This window comes from Manacus vitellinus, unplaced genomic scaffold (assembly GCF_001715985.3).
Source record: "Manacus vitellinus isolate BGI_N305 unplaced genomic scaffold, ASM171598v3 scaffold_21_pilon, whole genome shotgun sequence".
In the NCBI taxonomy this organism is placed as follows: Eukaryota; Metazoa; Chordata; class Aves; order Passeriformes; family Pipridae; genus Manacus; species Manacus vitellinus.
Window position 1 is genome coordinate 7,316,673 of NW_021939546.1, and position 25,646 is coordinate 7,342,318.

Sequence of the window (25,646 nt, forward strand, 5' to 3'; positions counted from 1 at the left end):
CTGAAAGAGTCATGAAACCAACTAAACTGTTCTTTTTTTCCATAGGGAATTGTTGCTGCGGCTCGTTCGAAAGGAGAACATAAACAAAAAGTCTTCTTGACAGTTTCCTTTGGGGGAATCAAAATCTTTGATGAAAAGACAGGGGTAAGTAAAATGATCAGTTGATGGAGCAGAATTGAATCTTTTCATGGATGTTTCTTTAGAAGCATTTCCTGACTGGCCTGTGATATCTCACCAGTGTAAACACACGTGAAGCATCTGAGAAGTTTGATAAAGGGTTATCATCTGTCAGAGCCAGTCATTACGTGACTTGTAGAGTGTAGCATGGAGACATGGTTTATTGTAAAGCCATGTCCTGGATATTGCTGCTGAACCACTTACTGGAGTACACAGATTCTCCTTATGCTCACAGCTCTGAGTCCAGAAGTGGCAAAAAGGGATTTGTTTTCCTTCAGCAGATAAAAAAATCACGTCTTTGAAATGCCAGCCCAGTATTTGCAGAAGACTGCAGGAGTCCATGGGTCACACTGGTATCTGTGCCTATACAGGTTTTCTCATCCATCCTGGGTCCAGCTGCACCCCATCCTCTGGATGCTGCTTAAAACTCCTCAGCAGTACAGGTCAGGTGACTTTTGAGGGTCTCATGACAAGGGATTAGGATTAGAGGTGAGAATTGCCTTGGACTGGGCTCTTTGTGTCAGAGTAAGCTGAGGGGATGAAAACAAGCTGGAACAGAGAGCTGCGGGCAACTCCAGAAGAGTGAAGCTGATCTTCCCCCCCTGATACCTGAGATAGGGAGAGAAAAGGAAGGGCAGTGTGGGCTGGGGAGCAGCATGCACTTAGCTGGGATTGTCCTCAAGATGTCCCAGGGTAGTCATAAGAATTTCTATCAGATCCATAATTCCACATGAATGCAGCTGTGTGTAGTCACCATAGTGTGATATATCCTATTAACAGCAACGCCATCAGAATCAGAGCTCATGTGTTGTCAGTGGTAGAAAAATTATATATTGTATGAAATGGGAGGCAAAAGGCACTGGAAAGTTTGAGGTTGCCATGTAAAGCTGCCAAGCAGCACCTTCCCTGGTAACATCTGGTTGAGGAAGTTGCAGAGATTTCCATGTCTTACACAGTTTTTGCCATAGCAATACCCTGTTTGATTTTTTAAATTGCTCCAAAAGAAGAAACCTAAGCAAAACATTATACTACTTAGATATAAAGCAACAACACACAAACTGTTTTAATCATAATTAAGAAGATTTTTACAGCAGTTGAAGCTCTGCCTTGAATTTTAAAAAGCTCTTGATTTAATCTTTTGGAAGATTAACTATTTAACATGATGCCAGAAATAAAACCCTACTGATGATAGATGAAATTATCTTTGCCAGTTAATTTATATTATTAGAAAATCAATGTCGTTGAGCTCACTGATACGTAATACGAGTAGTTAGTAATGAAAAGCTCATTTGGGATGTGTTGTGTACAGCCTGTGTAAAGTATTCATACAAAAGCAGTGTTGCAGAGAACATTGCTGGGGTAACAGAAAATAGAAAATGTCAGAATTAGGACTGTCAGTGAAAATTGCACTCAGGCCACAGTTACTTTCCTAAGACTAAAGCCTTTTGTTGGAAAAATAAAAAAGAAGAAAGACTAGTCCTTTTGCCCTTGTCTTTGAATGTTTCTCAAACATTGGATTTCTCTGCATAGAATAAAGAGGGAAAAGGGGATGTGTTTTAGAAACAAAGGTGTGCTTTTTTCCAGTTGTCTTTCCTGCAGCATCCTGCACACTCTCCTGTCTGCAGCTGGTGAGGTGGGGACATGGGAACAGTCGCCTTCATTTCATAACTCTGACACCGTGTACTCTAAATCTGACACATCTATATCATCCTTATAGTAAACCTGTCACTCACTCACTGAGGCTTAGAATGAAACCTCTAAATCCACCTTCCAAATGTCTGCCCCTGAGCTGCTGGAGTGATGGACAGGAATATTGAGTTGTCCTTCTTGGAACAGGACTGTGACAAAGGGCTGTGGGGAGCTTTCGACATCAGTTTTTACGTGTTTTGAAAGCAGGAGAATCATGCTTTCCATGCCAAGGTTTTGAAGCAGGAGTGCATAAAATACTCTGCTGGTTTTTCAGAGCCACCATCCCTTTGGCTTTTTCCATGGCTTGCGTCTCTCCATGTCCCAAAGTTTCACACTCTCATCCCATTCTTTTCATAGACTGTCTCATCTAGCCTGTCTCTGCTTTGCCACGAGTTGTCATCTCATTCCCATTCCTACTGGGAATCTCAACATCTGAAATATGCAAATTAATGGACAGATCGTGGCAGAGTCTCCAGGCTCTTGGAGCACTGCTGAGGCAAGATTCTTCCCACAGCACAAGAGATAAATATTTAGGGGTGATGCACCATGTCTCATCCATACAGCTATGGCTCATCCTGGTGGAATGCTGAGAGATGTCAGCTGGCAGAGCAGTAAATGAGACCATCTGTGTAGTCTCACCTCGATGTCTCTGTGCTAAAATGACCCCAAAGAAAGCTGCATCACTGCTATGATGAGGAGCTTCCTAGAAGGCAAAATTAGGTGATGCAGAACACTGACAATCCCATCCTTGATTTAGAAAAATCCCACAAGCTGGCAAAACTGGGAATGTACAGTTTCTTGGCCTGGATCTTTTGATGGGAAGGAAGCAAAAGGGGTTGCAAGAAGGTTATGTTTCTCTCACACTGATCTTCTGATATCCATGTTAAACTTTGGAGTTTATAAAGTTTGGAGAGTAATGTTTACATTCATACAATAGGGAAAAAAAATAGCCCTTAATAGGGAACAGCCAGATAATCCTGCATTTGCTTTCCTCTCCTTTAACAGCCCGCTCTGCCCCCCACATTGCTTTCTCCCTTAGTTGTATTTCCATCCTTTTGGAATTCCCAAAAGGATATTTTGGGCCACAGAGCTCATTTATTGTTTATTTTTAAAGGTTATTTACCTCTTCAGAATGTCCTTTCTTAACTTTTACCATTGGCTATTGCTATCACGTCCGGCACAGTGGCAGTCTGGTGTGATAGAAAAGAGAAAAAAATATTCTGAAAAAATGTGGGCTTCTGTATGTTGAATGTCTTGTAGGCTGCCATTGGATTTTAATTTATCACAATAAAAAAATCAATTTGTAGCTCAAAACTAGCAAATTTTTTTTAAAATTGGCAGTGTCATAGCTGACTTCATACAGATGATTTAGGGGAATTACTCCATAATTCGTTACAGATGAAAGGCTGTAGTTGGGTTACTACTGAAAATGATAAGCAGGGTTTTTTCCCCCTGTACTTTATAGCTCTCTTTAATATGTTCCAGACCTAATATTCATCAAAAAATATTGATTTTAATAATGCTATTATTCCAGCCATCAGGAATTCTGCCCTTTGAGTAAATTTATCCATGAAGGAGACTAGGGTGAAGGAATATCATTTGGAAAGAGTTTATCTCACCAAGAAAAATGCAAGAAGGATTTGCTGTGAGTTTACACTGTAGATGCAGTATGTTATAGTTCTTCTACAGCACTGCAATAGAAATAATAACAATCCTTTCTTATATTCCATCATTCCGTGCCATGGATCCATCCATCCCACTTGCTTTCTCCAGAATATGTTTGCCAAATATATACCTCACAGAAGGGAAATACATCTCTTTGTTTTTTTAACATAAAAAAATCTACCATAATTATTGCTAAACCCATGCTTTCTCTACCCATTGCCACTTGAGAGATTTCATGGCTGCATATTATATGAAAATAATTTTTCATCATTTATTCTGTCATATCCATCTTGGTTATATCTCATGCTGCAGTATATTCTTCATTAGTCATATTTCATGAGAGTTCTTTTATATTTTCAAAAGCATGTAGAAGGCAAAAATGCAAATAATTGCATTATGTTATTTAATATTCTCCTTTTCAGGGTGGAACTTAGTGGTTGGTGATTTCTTTAGAAAGCAACAAAAGCCATAACTCTACATATAGAAGGGTATGCAAAATTTTTAAAGGCCCATCATTGTTGCTTAGCTATTTATGAGTGTTATTTTGTTAATCACACACATCAGGCCATCTCCCTGTGATAGCTTAGTAATGCTTCATTAGATGTGCGTGACTAATATGGGCTCCATGAAGAGCCTGTAATTGTCTCATTGTTTATTTATGTGACAATAAATCTTTGTTTACTGTAGATTACTTTCCAAAAATGTATTTGAAACTAATAATTAAATTCTATAAAATATGCTCGGGAAAACATTTTCTTCTACATTCATGCAGTGAGCTGTGCTTTTAAACTCTTGTTATTTCTGGTTGACTTTAATGGAAAACTCAGACTTTGTGAGAAAGAAATAAGATAAAAATTACTATTTGGCTTTAAAGTATTATTTCTGTTAAAGTAAAATTTTAAATAAATCATGGATATGCAAATTACCAGAATATGCCATAATATATAGCTCTGTATGAGGTATTGTTGTAGCTTTATTATTTATCTAGACTCCTCCATTGTCCAAAAAGCATGATAGATTGGTGTCAGTATCTTGTTTATTTATGGCAAATACCCTGAACAGATGGATTGTAACCCAGTTGATGAAGATGACAGTCATCTCACCAGTTTTTTCCTATTTTGTCCTGTGTAGCACCCTAAAAGTGAGTTTCATTTGCATTGTCTGTTCTGCACTTTAGAGGGACTGGCTTGTCTTTCAGAGATATTAACTCATATCTTTAACAACCTGTGGGATTGTAAAATTTCTAGGAAAAAAAGTATCTAATGGGGTTACAGTATTACAGAGAAGTATTGCAGTGTGTTACTCAGGTTTTATGAATTTAATTTGTAGACAATTTCTTCAGGCTGTTAGTATGAAATCCAGAAAGGAAAACTGTATGTATAAATACATGTATTCCATGTTGACTATCTGTTACTGTTACCTACCTGTTACTCCAACCTTCGTTATCTTTGATGAGGATTTTGTTTTATTGTTTTTGAGGTTTACCTACCTGAGATGGTGTTTCTCAGTGAATAGCACTTCCCTGTTCCATGGAAGGGGGACTAGACCTTACCTGTATCATTTCATACAAAAAAGTTAATTTTCCTTTTCATGATGGCCACAGAACTGGTGATTATGTTTCTGCTTTAAGTCTTAAGTCTGTTTGTCCTCAGGTCGTGTCGTTCTCTTCTATTGAGATAATGTTATGGCACTGGTATGTTCCAAACAGCGTTTTGGATGCCAGCATCTTGCCCATCTTCCTGAACTTTTGAGCTCTCATGACCTTTTAATGCACAGATTTCTCAAAGTTCTTTCTATAAAGCTTCCAGCATGTTCCAAGAGGTTTATGCTGATAACCCCTGGGTTTGCTGCTCTTCTCTATTTGATGTGAATGATGGTGTTAATTATGCTGATAGATTGCTAACAGGACAGCTAAACTTGGCTGAAAGAAAATTTTAACAAGATTAAAATTCTCAGTTTTGGCAGAAAATACCTCATTTAAAATGTACCAAAGGTACTTCTTGACTTTACTGGAAATCTGTTGGTTTTGGCATCTGTGACCAGAAATCGAGGTACGATTATGGATCTGTAGTTATTCCTTGAAGCACATGTGCTGGAGCAGATGAAATGTCAAACTGTCAAGTCTCTATCACCGAGCATCTCTGAATACTTAAAAATAGAAATAAAGGAAGGAATTAATTCCTTCTGCTCTCTACTTGCTCTGCAGTGAGCAGGAGAGATGGTGTGATTAGTTAACTGAATTTTGTGTTTGCCAGAGTGTGGTACTGGCCAGGAGACTGCTGATAGTCTCTGCCTGGGGCTCCCAGAGGTGGTTTTTGTCTTTGAAACTTCCCAAACTTCCTAAACTTCCTGCTGGCCTCTTCATGGCTCATCTCAGGTGCAGTACTTTGAAAGTATCTTACCTGATCAGCTGATTTTGCATAAAGTCCTCCACCTGGCCTCCATGACTCTTGTCTCTGGATTTAACCCCTGTGTCCCTAGTTTCTCTCCTTGCAATTTTCATCTGGGATTTCCTGGGTATTCTCTGTCCTTGATCTCTTTTTCTTCCTGCCATGCTTTTTATCAGAATTATTTCATTTGCAACTATAGATTTGGTTATTGTGTCAAAACAAACGATACCAACTCTGTCTTCTGTTCAGATCTTGATCTGTCTCTCCAGCCCTCTCTTTACATGTTTAGACAGCAGTTAAAGCTTAATGTGGCCTTTTAATCGTGACTCCCAAAGATCTCTCTCTGACCTCCTTTTCAGAGAGTTGAGGAAACTATCAGCATCATCTATTATTCAGCCCTGTAGCTTCAGCAGCCTTTTTGACCCAGTGTTGTTTTTGATTGTTAAATCCAGGGTAACTCCAGATCTTGCAGAGTTTTCCTTACCTGCTCTGAAATACAGCATTTACTGTCATGCTTACGGTTAAAACCCAGTCCTGCCTCTCTTCACCTCGTGTCTCAATTGTTATCCTTTTCTTTTTTCTTGACAAATTTGGCTTTTATTTTTGAAATCCATTATGACTGCCAAGATCACTGTCTCAGCTTATTCTTCTGACCGTGTCACACTTCCCTTTGCATTCCTATGCTGCATCTGCCTTCTCTGTTTTATCAGCCCTTTGCTGAACTGTTTTGTCCAGGCTCTTCATGGCTGCCTTTACTCTTACCAGCTTTCAAGGAATCAGTCTGTCATTCATCATTCATTTATTCAGTTTTCCTAATAATTGCCTCCAGGTCTCTTCCCATCTTACCCATCGTACTTTGGAGGAATTCTTTACACATGTTTATGCAGTACCTCCTTGTTTTTTCTTTAAAACACTCCCACACTACAAAGTTGTTGGTTTATGAGGAGGAGCTACTGCAGTCCTGCATCCAAGAGGTCTCCTGAGGGGCATCTGGTCCTTAGCTCTCGAAAGTTAGAATTAAAGTGTAAACTCCTTTTTAATTCAGTTTTTTTTAATCAGTATTACCTATTTATAGGAAATTTTTTTAAGAAATGTTGGGTCTTGGACCATGCTGAGGACTTTTAAGGACTACAATGATAGAAATACTGTATAATGACAGTAAAGAGCAATAACTGAAAAAGAGCAAGGTCAAATTTTGCACATGCAGTTGAAAATGGTGACATTTGGGGCCTTTCTTGTGCATTGTCCTCAGCTTCTGCCTGCAGAAGATCCCTCTGGCTGACTGGGAGTCATTCTGTGTTCCTTGACAGTTTCCATCTTTCTACTTGTAAATATGAACAGTAAAACATGGCATTTACTGTTCTACATGCAATAAATGTGTCTAATTAGAATATGGCAGAGTAGAGGGCTTAACACCCTGCATTTTACTCTTGCAAGGTATTTATAGTCTTCTGATACTTCAAAAGGGAAACAATAACACATTTCATGAATAACGTTTGACAGTTAGCAAAATGTAAATGTCAGAAGAACCTACTGGCTTAATTACATCCCTTATTGACTATTGTAATTCATTTATTATTGGCCCTCCAAACTGAGCCCTGGACAGTTTGGGTAGTTCAGAGTGCTCCACTGGGATTTTTAATAGCCACAAGCTCACAGAGTTACATTTTTAGATGCCCAGTTTGCTGTATGAGGATTGTAAAAGCCCTATCTGTTATGGTAGTTTTGTTCCTGTGAAAAAAAAGAACCCAGAAGGCAAAATTTGGGTGTGATTTTGTACATTGTGAAGTCTTGGGGATGTAGAGCTTTGGTTTGAACCTTATGTCTTCCCTCCTAACGCTTGGCATACAGAGGAAGGCTGAAATTTTTCTCATTCCTCTCATCTGGAAAAGCTCTGATCCGGAGCTGAGTTCAACCTTCTTGTGGTCAGAATCTGCAGGAACTGCCTCGTGAGATTTCTGACCCTAATTGGCATGAAGATAAAATAAAGCTATTCCAGACATTTTATCCAAATTGAAATAATTTGTGCGATTTTGTTGTAGTTATGTTTTTTCAGTGTGAAAAGGGTAAAAAGTTGATTGCTTTCAAAGAGGCAGAAAATGAGATTTTGTGAGTTTAGTGATGGTCTCATTTGGCTGTATCTGGCCTCCTGTTGTTTAATCCAAGCACCCCAGGATGGATTTAAGAAAAGGAAGTAGTGCTTACATGCATTCTGTTTTATGGTATGGAGAATCTCACTATTACATTGTTACAACAGTGATTTATATAGTTCCGAATAATAGATATTATGAACATTGGCATATTCCCAATTGCCATTTGGCTTCCATTGCATATGGGGATGGGTATCTGTGTGCAGAGCTGTTGTAGTAAAAATTACATGCCAACACTTCTGATTTTGTATAATTTAAATGTTTGGTATGCTTAACCAGAGTTAGGGGTGAATTTTGCTAAGAAGTTGAAAGTCAACATGTTTGTCGTCATGGATCCTGTTACATAGTGGAGCTGCACAGGATCCCTCCTATTGTCCCATGACAGAAAAGTCATAGTATAGAGTTATACTGAGGGGGGGAGGGAGGTTTGCCTGTAGTCACTACCCATTTTTGATCCAGATAAATAAGTTAGGATGTGAATGGCACGCTGTGGTCCTGCTGTCTCCAGCAGAGCCATATTCCTTTTTCCAGCTGCAATTTTGTCTTATAGAAGAGCACCCGAAATACAGAGTTATGTGCAAGTATTGGCATTTTTAAGACAGGTTAATGCATCACGCAGTAGAGGAAAATTTCAGGCCCATTTTCAGCACACCTGGAATTACAATGACTGTATTGCAGACTGCTTGGGAAAGGATTTAGCAAGAGAAGTGCTGACATAATAATAGCACAGGCAGCTGAGATGCTCTGAAACCTCCCTGGAGAGCAGTGGGGGACCTTCAGCAGGTACCAGAACAAAAAGTTACATCCCCCTTTGAAATCCAGTGTTCCTTGGTGGAGATGGCTGGGAAACATTACACCCCAGGTGTGCTGGTGATTTTCCTTCCTATTCAGTGCATTTTATCTGGTAGGCTGCTCTGCAATTTTGGGTTTGCCCTGGTAGAAGCAATAGTACCAAGGATGTTTCTGAATTCCTGTGCTACATTTTGGGCTGTTTAACCTCTCCTACTGCTGGGGTCAGATGCAAGGGGGACAGATGTCCTTCACTGTCAGGGCAATGGGAGAGGGAAACTGCAGGAAGGATTACTTTTAAATTTATCCCAGGAGTTTGCAGGATGATAGTAATAGATACCTATTGGAAATTAAATTGATAGATGATGTTCTGCCGTGAGGAACATGTTTGTGTTTACAGGGAAGTCAGCAAGAGCTTTGTTCAGTCTGATAGAGGTAAATAAACAGCTTTATTTTCCCTCCTAGTTTATGTCATAAGTGGTCCTGTGGAAGGAGGAGGCAAGACCACTGCCACTGGCTGCTCTTATTTAACAACACTTAGCAAATACAGATACCTGCTTTTATCCCCATCTTTTGGTTGAATAAGTAATAAATTTCGGATACCAATGGAGCTTTGCTTGATATAAAAATAACTGGGCATAGAAGTTGTCCTCCTAAATGCGATCGTTGTACTCCATGACCTTTGTGGTGGATGCACTGTGTGCTCAGCATGTGGGCAGCCCTGTGTCACAGAGCCCCGGGGGCTGGAACAGCATCTCCTGTTGTGCTCCCAGCGCCCAGTGGTAATCGTGGAATTACAGCAGTGCCTGACGTGTCCCTGAATTGTTGCGTTCTACCTGTCTCTGCTGTTAATACTTCTTAATCCTTTGTGGGTCCCATCCTAACTCTGCGTCATTGTGCTCTGCAGCGACATTCCTGCTGATTTCAAAGGCAGCATTGTGAATAGGTGAGGCAGAACACTAATTAATTGGAGTGCCTTGACATTTAAAGCAAATAAGAAGTCTAGGTATCTGAAAATACTACGTATGGCTCCTAGCCCTGGCTCTGCATAGCTCAAAGTATTTTTTTTTCTTTTTAGATAGTCAAAATATGGATTCGAACCCAACTTTTTGATTATGTCCTTGCTTTTAAAAAGGCCAAGTTGGTTTGTAAAAGGTTTTATATGCAGCCTTCTGCAATCTTTAATTAGCCAAATGCTTTCCTGTGGATGATACAGAAATTTGGAAGTGCTTTAAAGTGAAAAGCACGTGTGTGTGTAACCTGTATGTGCATAAGGCTCAGGGCTGAGCAGTGATGAGAGCGAAGTAATGAGTAAGTTCAGGTTTGATTAGGAGAAGATGTGCTGTGCACAAAAGTTGTAAAGGAGGGGGAGAATGAAAGGAATAAGTAGTAGAAAACAAGCCAGCATCCATTCATCAAAGCTGTGAAAGGCCTTACTGTATGCTTTTAAGTAGAAGGTGAGGGCAGCACTGCCAGAGAGCTTTTCTGAAAGGCAGACCCTGTGTGACACCCATGGCCAGGACAGAAAACTAAGGCAAGGAGAGAGAAAAGCAAACAGAGTTGAGCTGTGCTCTCAGCTGAGCCAGGTTTGCGTGCAGAGTGTTAATCAAAGTTTGCTTTTAGAGATTTCAATTAGTAGCAGAAGACTAAAACTAAACATTAAGCCTGCTTTACATGAAAATGGGCAGGGAAGAAACAACTCTGGGCATTACAATGTGCAAATGAGGGCTTTAGGGATCTCTTTTGGAAGGTGCCAGGGCAGATGTTACAAATACTCCCTATTCCCTGAGTTGAAATGTAGAACTCTTGAAACAAGATGTGCCAAGCACCTACTAAGTGCAGCTCCAGAAATTCCTACCTTGGGATAATGCAGGGGGCAGAAAAAAAGAAAATTGAGCAAAAAATTACCTGCAAGTTCTTTGTTCTTTTTTAGAGTCTCTTTGAGGTTTGTCTTTTACATTTTATTTTATTCATATCTTAGGGCTCAAGTGCTGTGCACACTTGTCATGTTGCTATGGATGGTTTATATCCAAGGTGAAGTGTCTGTTGTGGGACCTGAACAAATGAAGGATTTATTGATGAATGATCCCATTTATGGGATTCTCTGAAGCTTATTTATATGAGCAATTGTAACTCAAAGGAAAAGGTTTACTCTCTTCTGCAGGAAGAGTGAAAACAAAATGTCATGGTCTTTATGACCAGGATAGGTAGTTCATGATGCTGTTTCTGAACTGTAAAACCCATCACTCCAGAGTCATCTTTTGCTAACGAGCAGGTACCTCAAGTCCATCAATAGCCTTCAGCACCTTCAATTGCAGAATGCTCTGCAATTGTACACCTCCAGTTATGGAATAATCTGAGATCTTACAGTAAAGGCAGAGGTTGTTCCTTAGTCTTTTCAAAACATCTACCATAGCCTCTCAGGCCTGTTCTGCATTGGAAAAAAATATCCAGCAGTTCAGACGTCTCTGCTGGGAACCAGGAAGATTTCTCATGATGATGAATTTCAGCAAAAGTAGTAGTAGAGAAGGGTGGGCTGAAAAGCTGTCTGTAATATGAAAGATAAACTCAAGTTTCTCATAACCAAACCAGTGTCTGTGGAAGAGAGATTTCAGGATGTCAACTTTAGCTGCTGCTGTAGAATTATACATTGGCCACTAGATAATTAAGCTGTTAGAGAGGAAGAGTTGGGCTGAGTGGTTGTTGTCCAGTTCTTTACTGTGCCACTGAAATCAGTCTATCATTGTGTAACACAGGATGTCTTACATCTATGCCTTGGTTTATTTCTGATTATGAAATCACTTTTATATTTGAAAGGTATAAAAACTGTGTCCTGAAATTCTCGTCTGTTTTGCGTAATTTTCAATTGGCTCATGAACACAACAAACATACTGATTATACACAGTATAATTCTGTGAATTCACAGAATCCCTTTTTACTCTGTACATGTACTGTCTCTCAACCCCCTTTAAAGTCTTACTAAATTAGTGAGAGTATCTGGGAGATAAATAGAGAAATATAAAATAAATCCCCCTTGTCCTTTTTCCCCTTTTCCAGTAAAGTTTGTAACACTGTGCAACTAGATTTATGGTTCAAGGAAGTTGTTGTTTGATGACTGTTCAGTGCAGGTTAAATTTTAGCATTGCCAGTGTGAGTAGGGTTTTTGTGATCTTTGCAAGCTCTGCTTTATGGGGTTTGCATGACAAATCAAGAGAATCAGCGGCTGCCTTTCACTGATGAGTTTTTCAAATCACAGGCTGCAAGAAGAGGGTGACTGATAATGCTTGCTGAATCTGAAACAGTTAAGATCTGAGACAGTTAAAGCAAAAAAAAATTACCTCCATATCTCCAAGGAGCTGTATGAAGGAATTTCTTGTGCTGTTCTTGTAAATCAAAAGCATTTCAGGAGGTGAGAAATGTTGGTGTAAAGGAACAAAAGAACCTTGTAAAAAGTAAAGGCTGCTCAAAAGACATTCACAAGCTACAAAGATGAACACAGTAAAAATATGGAGAGGTTCAGTGATGCTGTAACAAACTCTCTCATTACTGAATATTGTAATTGTGCTCCTTCCAATTCGAGATTTAATCACTAAGAGTCTTACAGTCATCAGAGTCTATCAGGAAAAAATACAAGGCATGGTCAAAGGTGGTGCACTTTAGCTGTGTGAAAGCTTTCACTGGAGAGAAGAGGGCAATATTGGCATATTTATGGCTATTTTGTTCTACTGACTGTTTTGCAGAAGGTGGTGAGGTGGATGCTAAGGGGGAATACACTCCTATGTATTTGTTACAGCCCTGGGAACCCAGCAGTGGCCACTGGGCAGCTGCCATCCCAAAGAATGTCATAATACCTTATAGGCAAGTATTGTTAGTTGTACAGCACATTGAAACAGTGAGATGGCAAGGGAGAGCAATGTACTGCAACCTATAGATTCAGTTGCAATTTTGGGCACATTGCATTGCTGAGCTGTTTATGGCCTAGTGGGGCCACTGACTTTGGTATCAAGGGTCAGGTTTGCTGCTTCTTGGTATGGATGTGCAAATCCTTTGCTTTAACCACCCTGACAAAACAATGACTGTGTCTGATGCAGAAGCAATAAGAAAATAGTACAAGACTCATGGGAGGCCCAACATCACGGCTTTAGTGTAGCACATCTGTCTTTTCAAAGCTCTATGAAAATGTTTCCTTGCCCTTTAGGATTTTCTTTGTCCTGAAAGAATATTTGCAAGTACATATTTAAAATATAACTTGGGCTTAATAGTAATTGGTCAAGGGTTTTGGATTTAACTAGCTACTTTTGTTCCTGGTACAATAAAAAATTGAAAAACCTTTGAAGTGAAGATACGAAATTGGCCATATGTGCATTCCAGTTTTGTTTTGTTCCTTTCCAAATTCATATATCTAATAAATGGATCTTCTGCATGAGCAACTTAGCATTTGCTTCTGAAGACGATGAACAATAACTAAATTCATATCTGGTCTTTGTCAGACATTATTACAAATTATGAGAGCTGGACAGAAGTTTATTACCTTAGTGGTGTTCTCTTTCACAAATTAGGTTCTTGGAGCATCCAGCTAGCTCAGTATCATAGATCCATTCATCACAATTAGACTGCTGTGCTGGCAAAGCTATGTCCTGCTGCCTTAATTGACTCCAGGGGTCTGGGGTGAGGACAGTGCCAGGCCAGCCGAGAGCATCCCTGTGTGTCTGTCCCAGGAGGCACCAACAAGGACACTTGCCTCTGCTCTCTTAAGAATTTGCTACTCTTGCTCCCCCGGTAAGATACAGGCAGTAGCAGGATACGTTTTTCATCAAGCAAAGGTAATGGTAAGGATTAATTTGGATTTTAGCTGAGGCTGAAGTACCCTTTTAAGCTCTTTTTCTGAGTCCAACCAAACAGGCTCCTACCTGGGGTACTTTGGTGAAGTGCTTCTCTTTATTTAGAGTGGAGTGTATAGACTGAGCTGAGTGTAGCCCTTCACTTGAAGATGTGCTTATCCTTACACATATGTTCTTTCTCACTGACTTTCGTCCCTCCTGACTCAGCTGTGCGTTGCCATGTAAGCTTGGGAAGTCAAATAATCTTTTTTCCTTCAGTCTCCTTGGCTGCAGGAAGAGAATGGCTCTTAAGAGTTTATTATTGTTACTGTTATTAAAAGGAAATTAAATTTACACGTCTTTGGGTGCTGTGCTGTGTCACAGCCAGACAGCTGACCCCCTGGAGGGACTGAGTCTGTGATAACTGGGGCTAAATCTGTTTTGATTCTTCTCTTTATCAGCACCATATTTCATATGCCCTTTTGTGATACACAGACCAAGCTTTGATCTGCATATAATCTCAAAGGGAGCTTTTTTGTGCCAAGCGTTTTTATTGCAAAGCTTGCGCACTGAAACGCCTTTTAGTAGTTGGCACTTGGGAAAGTCTTTCTTTAGGTTATTGTCTGCAAAATCAGTGTGTGTGGAAGAAGCACAGGGATTAGACAGATTTATTTTCTCTCATTGTGAAGACAGGCTTAAAGGCTGCTGTCTGAGAAGTCCCTTCAGGCCTGGAGAACGCTCCAGAGGTTACATTTTCCTTTTCTACTCTTGTTCTTGGAGTGGGTTTTTTGCAGATGGAAAGTCCATAACCTATTGCTCGGCCTACATTCCATGCGTGGCTCTGCCTCAGATTCAGGATTGGACTATTCATTTTGGCTGAGTAGGACATAGCACATGTTCAGTCTCCTACAGCAAAAGGGTTCAGTTCCTACTCTTTGTTAGTATGTTCCATTTATACTCTTTTTATGACCAAAACTGATCATCTTGGCCAGTGCCAGGAAATGCCTCCCAAATACTGAAATCTTCATAACTTTAAGTGTTTCATGTCATAGAATTGTTTGGGTTGGAAGGGACCTTAAAGATCATCAAATTCCAACCCTGCTGCCATGGGCACTTGTATGGACTGTGGGGTGTTTATGGTGGAGATGAGCAGCTCCAGACCACCCTACTATAAGTGCATTTTAACAAAACAGCAGAGAAGCACTGCAGCACAAACACAGGCAATTGGAGAAATGCCTGTGGCCAGTTGTAGTCCCCCTGATCCCTGCCAATCTATGATAAAACAAACAGGAATTGTAAGGAAATGGCCATGAAGAACATTTGACCAAGTGCTATAGCATACACATCTTGAGCCCTGTAAAGAAACACAGCAGCCTCCTGGGTGTAGTGAGGGAGAATCATCTGCATCACACCCACATTTCTTGCAGCAATGAGATAAAATTAATCTCAGAACCACTCACGTGGTTTACAAGTCATTGTTTTCACTGAATGTGTTGCAGTAGGTAATGGTCGATGTCCTGTTGCACTTAAGGTTTGCTAAGCTTGTTGTTAAGGCTTTACCATTAATTTTCCATATGAGGTTCAATTTCTGTGATTTTTTCAGTGGTATTCCTGAACGTACAGGACCTGATTTCCTTATAAGCTGCTGAGTTGGAATACAGGGGACTTGAAGGTAGACAGCAGCATGACTGAGTCTATAGTCCACAAACTTATTTTATTATTAATCCATTAAGAATTTTGCAATTTGATGGGTAACTTTGATGTTTGGGGAGCTTTATGTGACACTTAAAGTGTATTGCTGCTTATTCAAATGTGGTAGAAGCGAATAGGCAGGAATAGAAACTCAAGGATGCTTGGTCCATGTCTGTCTCCCAGTATCCCAGTAACTATTGTTGGTGGAGCTGCCAGTTGATCCCACTTATTTGAAACCAGATTCACCATTTAGATGCTCAAGGTGAAAGGCTGTGCAGACTAAATCCCTGTGAAACTTGTCCTTATGGATATAATACTGTGTGGAACCTGCTTCCTGCATTCGGTGGGGCAGCTTTTCTAGAAGGCTTTGCAGCTTGCAGGGTATTTTTGTTGTGGCTCTTAACGCTGTGCCCCAGGGTCCACTAAATAGACAACCTCATTAAAAGAGAAATAGCGATAGTAAAGCAGTGACTTTCTCATGCCACCTAACTCACATATTTGACATGATTGCTGGACCCTCCAAGTACTTAATTGATTGACTTAATTGATTTAGTGGCACTGGAGGCTACAGCATGGAAATAAAGGGGCAAGATGAGGATAAGGGGTGAAAAAATTTATGATAGGTGCCAAGCAGCCTGAGGGAAATTAGAAATGCTACAGATCTCAGAGGCAGCTAAATCAATTCAGTGTGATGTACAGGGAGCAACCTGGGGGAAGAGGAGAAGCGGGCGATAGAATGGAGACAAGGAGAGAAAATAATGGCCAGTGGGGGAGACCAGAGCAAACTTAAGGAAAAGAGGCAAGACAGCAGCCTTGGTGGTGGTGGGTATTTTGGACTTTTTAATTTTAACACCAGGCAAAAACTTTCTAGTGTATGAATAAAGTATGATTATGATGTCATGTTTAACCTAAAACGAAGGCCTGGTGTATCAGAAGAGTGTCTTCTTAGCCAGTTTGAGACTTTATCTGTGCTTCCATTCAAAATCTCTGTTTCCAACAATAACTAAAAGTCACAGGAGACCTAAAATAATTTGGAGGCAGTGGATTGTTTTTAACAACTGAAACTTAAATGTTAAATTACTTTTTAATCTCTGCAGTATGTAATTGACTGTATTGAACCATAATACAAATTAAGTCTTCTCTATAATTTGTTCTGTTGTACTGCAACACTCCAAAACAATTTGATACCTCACTTAAGAATTGGTAAATGGTTCGTAGCAGCTCTCGGCACAGATACAGTAAAAATACCCAATAGTGTGTGATGGAATCCATCAGCATTGGCATACAGGGGTGTCAAGTTATGAAATAATTCATTTATGTGCTTATGACCACTAGAGACAGGATTTAGTCATGGTAAAGACTTGAAAATACTAAATACATTAAAAAAAAGAGGATGGAGAGAAAGAGGGGCAGATCAGTGTGTGAGCACTGACCAGCCATTCTGCTCTAAGCAATTTGTGTGGCTTTTGTTTCATTTCCTTTCATATCAAGTAGCGAGGGGGTGGCTACATGTGAGCAGTTACAATCTGAGGGATAAACATAACATTTTTTTGGTTGACCTCATTTAATGGGACAGATTAATCTATGCAAATGCATCAGACACACATCTGATCCAAACATGCAAAGAGTATTTATAGATAACCTCAAGTGTCTGTCTCTGTTGGGTGACTGAATGAGATGGTGTTTCTCCTCATGCTGTCCCTTCTGCTGTCCTTCGCTCTAGCACACATTTCACTGCTGTGAAGGGCTCTGCAGGGTCCTGGGCAGGCTGAGTCCTTAAATAAATATTTACAGAAGGGATGCAGTCCTGATCTTTCATTTTACAGTGGTGAATCTCTCCTGATTGCAACAGGATTCCCATTTCTGCTTTGCAAGAGCAAAAAATCAGGAACTTGTTAAATAATAGAATATTGTAATATGTATAAAGGACACATTAGGTGAATGAAGGACTGTGAAAAAACATGTACAAAGAAATGTTTATATCTACATTTGAGTACAGATGTGTGCATGCAACATTGCATTTCATGTGTATGTTCCAACTCAGTATCCCTCAAACAAATGAAAAACTCTTCCTAGACATGCCATCCAGTAAAATACCTAAAAGGATAATGTTGCAGTCACCTTTACTTAATTTATACTTCTGTTGATGCAGTATGTAAAATATCATAACCATTGAAAGTGTAATAGTGAGTGAGGATTCCTAAATAAATTGGAGGGTCTCCATCTGCTGTCTTACGTTGGGAGTGATACGGTGGTCTTCAAATTTAGTTCCACAAAGGAGGCATCTGATCACAGTTTAATTTCAGTGCAAAATGCTGCCTGGCAATCAATAAAGCAATGTCAAAGGACTTTGATTTAATAGGAGCCAGAGATAACGTTCCCTGTCATATGCAGAATAGAGAGATGGGAACATTTCATTTCATTGTAACAGATAGCATGTAACTTGGTTTTCAAAAAAACTCTAATAAATCAATATCCCTGTATTATCTAAGTAAGATCCTCTCATTAATTTTAAACGCTTAACACACCGGGAGAGCCTGAAGTGCACCTTCGGCTCAGCCACATTCTGCCTGAAGTCAATGGCAACACTTCTACTCTCCTACGAGCAAGCAATCTTGATCTTGGGATGTTAAGAGCCATTTACTGTGAAATGAAAATGAAACATGTCCAGTCTTTTGTTTTATATGGAGTCATCCATCTCTTGCAGGCTGCCTCTCCTTTCAGATTTCACTCCCTGTCCTACAGAAGTCTCATCGCTTGTCACTTGCCCTGCACACGCTTAGCCTTTTCTCTTGCACACACAGACATCCTCTCTGCTTTTGAATTTTAAAATGTTTGGTTTTTTCAAAACTCTAAAAATAACTGGTTGTTTAGAGATTGCCTGGATACCATGCTGGTTTTCAAAATGTGCTTTTCTCAAAACCAGCAGGAATCTGGACCTCAAAAGAATTCTTTGTGAGGCTTTGCCTGCTCTCAGAAATAGCATTATCCCTAGAGGATATAAGAGCAGGTCAATATATCAGAAGGTAGAAATTGAATAATAGATTGTTTTAGATAAGCTTTTCAAGGACATCATTCTAAGTAGAAATACTTCTCTATTACTTTGATAATAGAATACTATTTAGGCCAGAGTGAGAAAGATTCTGGCACTACAAGAGATGCTTATAGGAGTCTTAGATTTGTGTCCTGACTTTGAGGAGAGTTTTACTCATACATTTAAAACAAAATTGAGTCTTTTTATTATTACAGTTCACCAAAGTGGAATTTTAAGTAAAATGTGAACTTTTGCATTTAGCATGATTTCAAGTTGAATAATTGCATTTCCATTAGTTTTCTGGGGAAAATAATTGTTTATAGTTCTATTACTGCTTGAAATGAAATCTCTCTCACTGGCTGATGTTGAGTGCTGCAGAGATAAAGCAGGTCTGGTACCAATTCTTAGAGATATTGGAGATCTCAGTTGTAGCTCTGCAGCTCCTGCAGAGCAGCCTGGCCTCAGAGTCACCCTGTATGAAGCTACAGGTATCTGCAGCCCCTGCTTATATATATACCTACAAATACTGATTCTGTGCCTCAGATGCTGTGTAGGTAATAACTAGGAAGCACATTTTTTATTTAATTATATCTTGCTAAAAGACACCAAGAAAAATCTTCAGTGGAAGCTCTTAGTCGACTTACTAAAGCAAGTCAAGTTTTTCTAGATTTTGAGAAAAAACCAGGCTTAAAGACTTCAGATATTAATTGGTTTTGATACCAGGATGTGTTTGTTTGTTTGAATTCCATAGGTGAATTGAGGTCCAGGTAAAGCACTGATGAAAGAAAAATTATACTGTTTTTTAATCCAACATTTTGATGTAATTCTCTACTGTTTTTTTTTTAATAGCTACTACAGCATCACCATGCAGTTCATGAAATTTCATACATCGCAAAGGATATCACAGACCACCGAGCGTTCGGATATGTATGTGGAAAGGAGGGGAATCATAGATTTGTGGCAATAAAAACAGCCCAGGCAGTAAGTATCAAATCACTGTCATTTTCTACCATGTAACTCAACTAAAAAGCTGTTCATAGCAAGCTATTCAAGAGGCCAATCTTGGGTTGTATCTGATTCTGCTACACTAGTCATGAGTGTCTGCTTAGATGTTCCTAAATAGCAAGTTAATGAAACCAGCTTGGGCAAAAGGGAATGTATTTCACTATTTCCAGTTTTTCATGATCATTTCTTATTGTTTTCCTTTCTGGCTAAGCTAGACTGGATGCAGATAAGTTTGGTTATATTCCTGTATTCATTGAAACCTACATTGTGTATAGTCTACTGTAATTCTGTCGGATGTGAAACCGCTAATAATTTTGCCTTTATATTCATGCATATGCCTTTTATATTTATAATGCTTTTTATATTCATAACTATAATTATAATTAATTTTCAAGTATAGTTAGTTCAGTAGAAATTAACCCAAGCCTGGATACTAAGGTAGAAATTAATTCTGTATGAGGTTCAATTGTGGAGATGCTGTAACTGCTCTATCAGCAGGGTGGGATAAGAGGTGTATGTTTTCCCATGCAGAAATTTTCCTTCCTGTTTTTGCTTCCATAGGCTGAACCAGTAATCCTGGACTTGAGAGACCTGTTTCAGCTCATCTATGAACTGAAACAAAGGGAAGAAATGGAAAAAAAGGCACAAAAGGACAAACAGTGTGAACAAGCGGTATACCAGGTACACGAATAAGCTTAGACTACTGCCAAGAAAAGCTTGGTTTGAAGTATCCCCCCAAGTTGCTCCAAAGAGGCACTGAGCATCCTCAGCACTTCTTAACAGCAATGGGTTTGAACGGTGTTGGCTTCAAACGGACCAGTGTGAACCCAACAGCCATCGTGAGCTCAGACGTAGGATTAAAGTGATGAAAGCTGTCACTTGGGGTGTGATGAACCTGTTTAGCAACTGGAAATGATCTGCTCATTTCCTGCCTAGTGTTTCTTCTAATTCAGAAGGAAAACCTTAATGAAGGTCAGTGTTGTAAGTCAGGTTTTAACAGTGTCTGATACTTTAGGGAAGGTTAAATATATTTCTGAATGTGTGTATTTGAGTCAAAGCAAACGAGGTGCAGATTGTTAAACTCGGATGAAACTTGAATAAAGTTACTTTGTGCACTAATGTGACTTTATCTGTATCCTAAAGAAACAAAACTATATACTTACCTGCCAATTTTGCTTATTTCTTTGCTGTCCTTTAATTTCTGAGTACAGTTCTTTTATCTCTGCTGTTTATGTTCTTTGCTTTTACTGCCTGTCCTCTTACTTTGCTGTAGACAATTTTGGAAGAAGATGTAGAAGATCCTGTATACCAGGTAATTTCTGAAGCTGTATGGCCTTGGAGTTTCAGAAATGACTAGATATATGTTATCTTCAAACACAGCCAAAACCTTTAACAAGATGTTTTGAAACTTACCGAGATAGGTCTTGTGAGAAACCTTTAAGATTTTTATAGAAAGTAGCATATTTAGAGATTAAGCTGTAAGTAATAGCACTGTGTGTCTGTATAGAATAGAATAGAATATGTTCAGTTGGATTAATGTGTCATAAATATTACTTAAAATGTGGCTTGTACATCCAGATTTTAAGTTTCCAAATTAGATTTGTCATCATTCTTTAATACAAACTCTAACTGGAAAGGGAGCTACTTTGAGAACTAGGGAAGGTGACATCTCGTTTTGATAGTAATAAGTTGACATTTTGTTTTTGTCTTCTGTGGAGCCAGAATTTAATTCAGAGGGTGAATATTTGGAAAAAAACAACAGTGACATTGATGTTGTAACACACTCCCTTGTTGGTGTTTGGGTTACAATTTAATAACAGATCTGAAATTTAAGTCTTGTTTCATCCAAGCAAAATGTCTGGGAGCAAAGATGATTATCAGAAATACGCCAATATATTCATGTCTGATACCCTACTGAGTGTGAAGAAGAAAAAGATGTACTTTAATTCTTATGTTTTTGTGCTGAAACAAAAATATGCAATAGTTGACTTTTTTTTTCCTGGGGATTTTGTGTTCCTCCACTTAGGCATATCAGTGGGAGGCACGTGAAAGGAACCAATTCAAGCATTAGTGAATATTGAACAGTGCCTGAGGTGCAGCAAGAAAGATGATAAGAATGAGGATGCCCTAAATTACTATTCAGCTTTTATAATGTCAGGAGTTTTACTCTGTACTCTTCACAATAAAGCAAGAACCTGAAAATTAAAAATGTTGTGACAGCCTTTTGCCATGTGCCCTGTCCCATGTGCACCAGCCTATTCCCCCAGCTTGGATTTAGCATTTTTATTCATAGATAATAAATATATGTGGAAATAATTGCCATTATGTAAAAAAGGCAAAATTCATGTTGACTTCAGAAAATTAATACTGGGCCACAGGCGGTCTCCCTAGTGAGAAAGAACTAGGAAGTTGCTCTAATGATCATTAGAGGAGATTTAGGGCTATTCATTGCCGGTTTATGAAATATGAAACAGCCTTACCTGGTGCTTTCCAACAAACTGGTTGTCCTGCTGCCAGCCTGTACTTTGAACTTGTTTCTTTAATGCCTGCCTTTGTTTTGACGTGGAATTCCAAATCGCCTTTTTCCCTTCTGTTTCATCTTTGACTTTTCCTCTCTGGCGGCTGGTGTAATAGTACATTGTGTTTGAGGCTGGACACGAGCCGATCCGTGAGCCTGAAACGGAAGAAAACATTTATCAGGTATAAAATCTCTACCTTCGGTGTTTCCATTGCAGCGATTGCAAGCATTTAATAAAGCACATTTCATATATAGTTCACTTTTAGTTTTCATTCATCACAAAAATGTCTTGGTATTTCATTCTGGTGACATGACGTGAATTATCTGCCTGGTCTCAATGTGATTTTTCTGTTGTTTGTCATTTCAGCTTCTACAAATTATATTAACTTTGTCAACTTATGAAGGGTCTTAAGCTTTTGAATACACCATATAAGGTGATAAATAGTGGATTCTCTTTTTCTGTTAATTTTTTGGAACTTTTTACACCTATTCTGAGAAGCATGCATATCATAGAGGCCAGACCATCCAAGCAATTCCTAGAAATTTTGATGGTACTGCTCTTCTTTCTGGCTAACCAAGGAAATAACTGAGCAAAACCTCAGAGTCCTCAAGGGATATCCCCCAGACCAGGGAAAGTATTTTCAGAGTGCATATGTTATGTTAGAGCCCAAGCTCACATTCTTCACCCTGACAAAAAATTGCATTGAAAGTAATATAAAATAATCTTTTGTCATTCAATTTATCCTCAAGGGATCAGTACAAGGTTTATTAAAATGTAATTCATTTTGTATCACATACTAGAGGCAAATCTGAAGATAGACAGAAATCTTTGTATGCTGTAAAAAACCCTGTGATTCAAGGAAATCATTTAGTGTGGAGGGGAAGGAGTTTCAAGCAGTGATTAAGAATTTCATCTAGCTGTGCTAGAGGTTGATCTGCAAATAGGAAAAGATTTTAAGGTACACAGGAGCAAGGATAGAACAATAAAAAAAAAAAGGGAAAAGTATTAGGTAATGAGAAAATATAGGAAGATAATAGAAAAAATGATAGGATAGTGTAACTGTAAGCCAAAATAGAAAGAAGCTGAGTGAGAAAGGGAAATGCAGGTTAAACATTAGAAAATAACCATTACAGGGTCATTAATATGAGATTCATTTGATCTATCTCTGCTGATCTCCTGGCACCCCCACAACCCCCACTGGAATATGTATCTTTTTGCATCTCTAGACCAAGGCATGCATGCAAAGCTCTCAAGGTGAGAGTCTGCCTAAGGCTGAACATTTTCAGTATTGAAAGTTTGACTGTTTTCAGCATGTTAAAAAATTACTTCTCTATTTGTCAGGTTTATGCTGCAAACAAAAATCCCATGAGAACTGCATTCAGGGAAAAAAACTGCCGATTGTTGTTCATCAAAGTACGGAGCTTTTAGTGACATTTTAGAGAAATACTGGTGGAAGGAAGCAAAATGGGGCTGTTGCTCACAGTGTTTGTAGATCTTAGAGCGAACCTTGGTGGGAAAACAATCTGGAACTGTATTCTGAGGAATGGCCCAATGAACAGGAGGACTTTATGGAGGAAATTCTGGAGGAATTTCTTTTCCTTAAAATGGAAATTAAAGATGATAAGCAGGTAGTGAGGTCTTGCCTCATCTCAAGGTACTGGTATTATTGGAACTAGTCACCAGAGAATTGCTGAAGCCTTTATTTGACAGTATCTGGATGTGATGAAGTGTTTCCTCCCACAGTGGTGCACAGAAAATACCTGTGATCAATATGCCATACTCTGACTATATGCAGTCTAGCATTGTCCTCTGTATTTACTACAGGCAGTACCTTGAGTACAGCAAATGCTGAAATTAGGGAACCAGGGGTCTTTTTGTGGTATCAGTTGTAATTGATGGATGCTGAGGCATTGCTGCCACAGACTGGCTCGTAGCCATGAGCTTCCCACAGGCTTCATGAGCTCTTGGCTACTGTAAATCTGAGTTTCCACAGTTCAGATTTTACACGCGGATCACTGACAAAATTGTTTCTCAGAACCATCCAGGCTACTATTAAAAATCAAATTAGAAAAGGTCCTCTTTTTATTTTTACTTTTTTTCTTGTGTGTGTGTTTTCGTTTGTTTGCTTGGCATTGTGGGGTTTTTTTAGTTTGATGCAAAGCTGTGGCAGCTTCTATTATTTACTACAAAACCTTCCCCATACTACATGTGTAACTGCTCAATAACCTCATGCAACCTTGCTTCAGCCTCACCAAATCTTTCTGCTGGTTTTGCTGTGGCGTTTCATTTGCTGGTGTGCACTTCTCCCTTGGTGGAAAAGATTCCCTGTGGGGAATTGCAGATGAAAGATATGTGCTGAAAGTGACAATTTCTATTTCTCTTTAGCATAATAGAGGTCACAATTTTCTTTTTAAGCATTCTTTCTCTGTCTGTCACCTTTCTTTGATGCATTACCCGGAAGACTCTCTGTGTCTGCTCTTTTAAAGTTGTCTATGTAAGTTGCTGTAATGTGTTAGGCAAGGACTCAGTCACTGAGCACATACCAATCCTCTCATCTAGTGTCAGATGGCTTAATAGCATCTCTCCTCTTGCCTGGTGTTCTAGTGAGGTGGAGATGGGATTCTGGGAGGTGGTTTGGAGTTGTCTTTGGCAGCAGCACTGGTCTCTGTGGAGAGGCAAGTTCTGCTCCATGAGGAGTTGACAGTCTGAGATGGAGGTTTTTGAATTGCAATGCTTGTATTGCTGGTGAGATACAAATACATCCAAATGTTTCACAGCCTGTCACAGACAGAGCTGACAGCAGCAGCAGTGCTGGTACCTCTTTGCTGGTATTGTTAATCAAAGGAAAAACAGAAATCCTTTGTGGACCCCCTGTGTGAGTAGCAATGCAAAAAATGTGATGATACATGGGAAGTAAAAACAGCAGGAAGACAGGTGGTATCACGTTGGGAGAGAAGAATGTCTTTCAGAGAAGTTTCTCTGTCGTGTATTAGGAGTCAGCTTTTCTCTATATGTAAACTGGAATAAAAAAAGGGGGATTGATAGTGCAGGGAAATGTTCATTCCACAATAAACTGCAGGCAGATGTGCAAAGTGGGGTGACTTCATAGAAAAATCGGAAGGAGGAAGAGGAGAATGACTGAAAGGAAAACTTTCCAGAGAGCAAAATAAATGCATCCTGATGAAAGTTTAGAAGCAGTTTATCTTTCCATACTTGTCCTCTTTTTGTGAAGACTCAGCTTTCTAGTCACTTCCTAAATAGACTCTTCCTGGTTCCTGCTCTCACACTGTCACTTACAGCTCTCTCTCTTAACAGACTGTTACTGCCATGAAATTGAATTGCTCCACTGTTACCAGTTCCACATATCTAATGTGATAGGTAGTTTTAGTGGAAGTGGCCAGTACTTTGAGAAAACCAGGGCAAGCAAATCATTCTCAGGATAGGAGTAGAAGAGGTCTTTTGAAAAGGTTATTCAGTTTCTGTGAGGGTTCTGCATTCATGCTCTCGACAAACTTCTTCAATGTGCACTGAATTAATGACACACAGTTTCCTGTGAAGATTGTGGTGTTAAAACGTGGGCAAGAGAACAGTAGAGACAACAGCAGAGGGAGGTTTTCATGTGTTATACAGAATATTATACAGAATAATTTTTCAGAATAAGAAAAGATAGCACATCTCAACGAATAAGTATCATTCCTTCAACTTCCCCTAAACCA

At 39.3% G+C, this 25,646-nt stretch overlaps 1 protein-coding gene across 9 annotated transcripts in view; it reads left to right on the forward strand.

The window, feature by feature from the left end:
* DAB1 (DAB adaptor protein 1) overlaps positions 1-25,646 on the forward strand; it is a 433,753-nt gene that overhangs the window by 375,572 nt on the left and 32,535 nt on the right. For 7 of the 9 annotated variants that reach the window (XM_018072295.2, XM_018072293.2, XM_018072298.2 and 4 more), the window contains 5 exons: positions 46-144; positions 19,256-19,387; positions 19,973-20,092; positions 20,685-20,723; positions 22,046-22,111. In XM_018072295.2, coding sequence (XP_017927784.1) covers positions 46-144; positions 19,256-19,387; positions 19,973-20,092; positions 20,685-20,723; positions 22,046-22,111 — 456 coding nt within the window. The remainder of the gene's footprint in view (positions 1-45; positions 145-19,255; positions 19,388-19,972; positions 20,093-20,684; positions 20,724-22,045; positions 22,112-25,646) is intronic. The other 2 variants (XM_018072300.2, XM_018072301.2) reach the window with 1 other exon arrangement.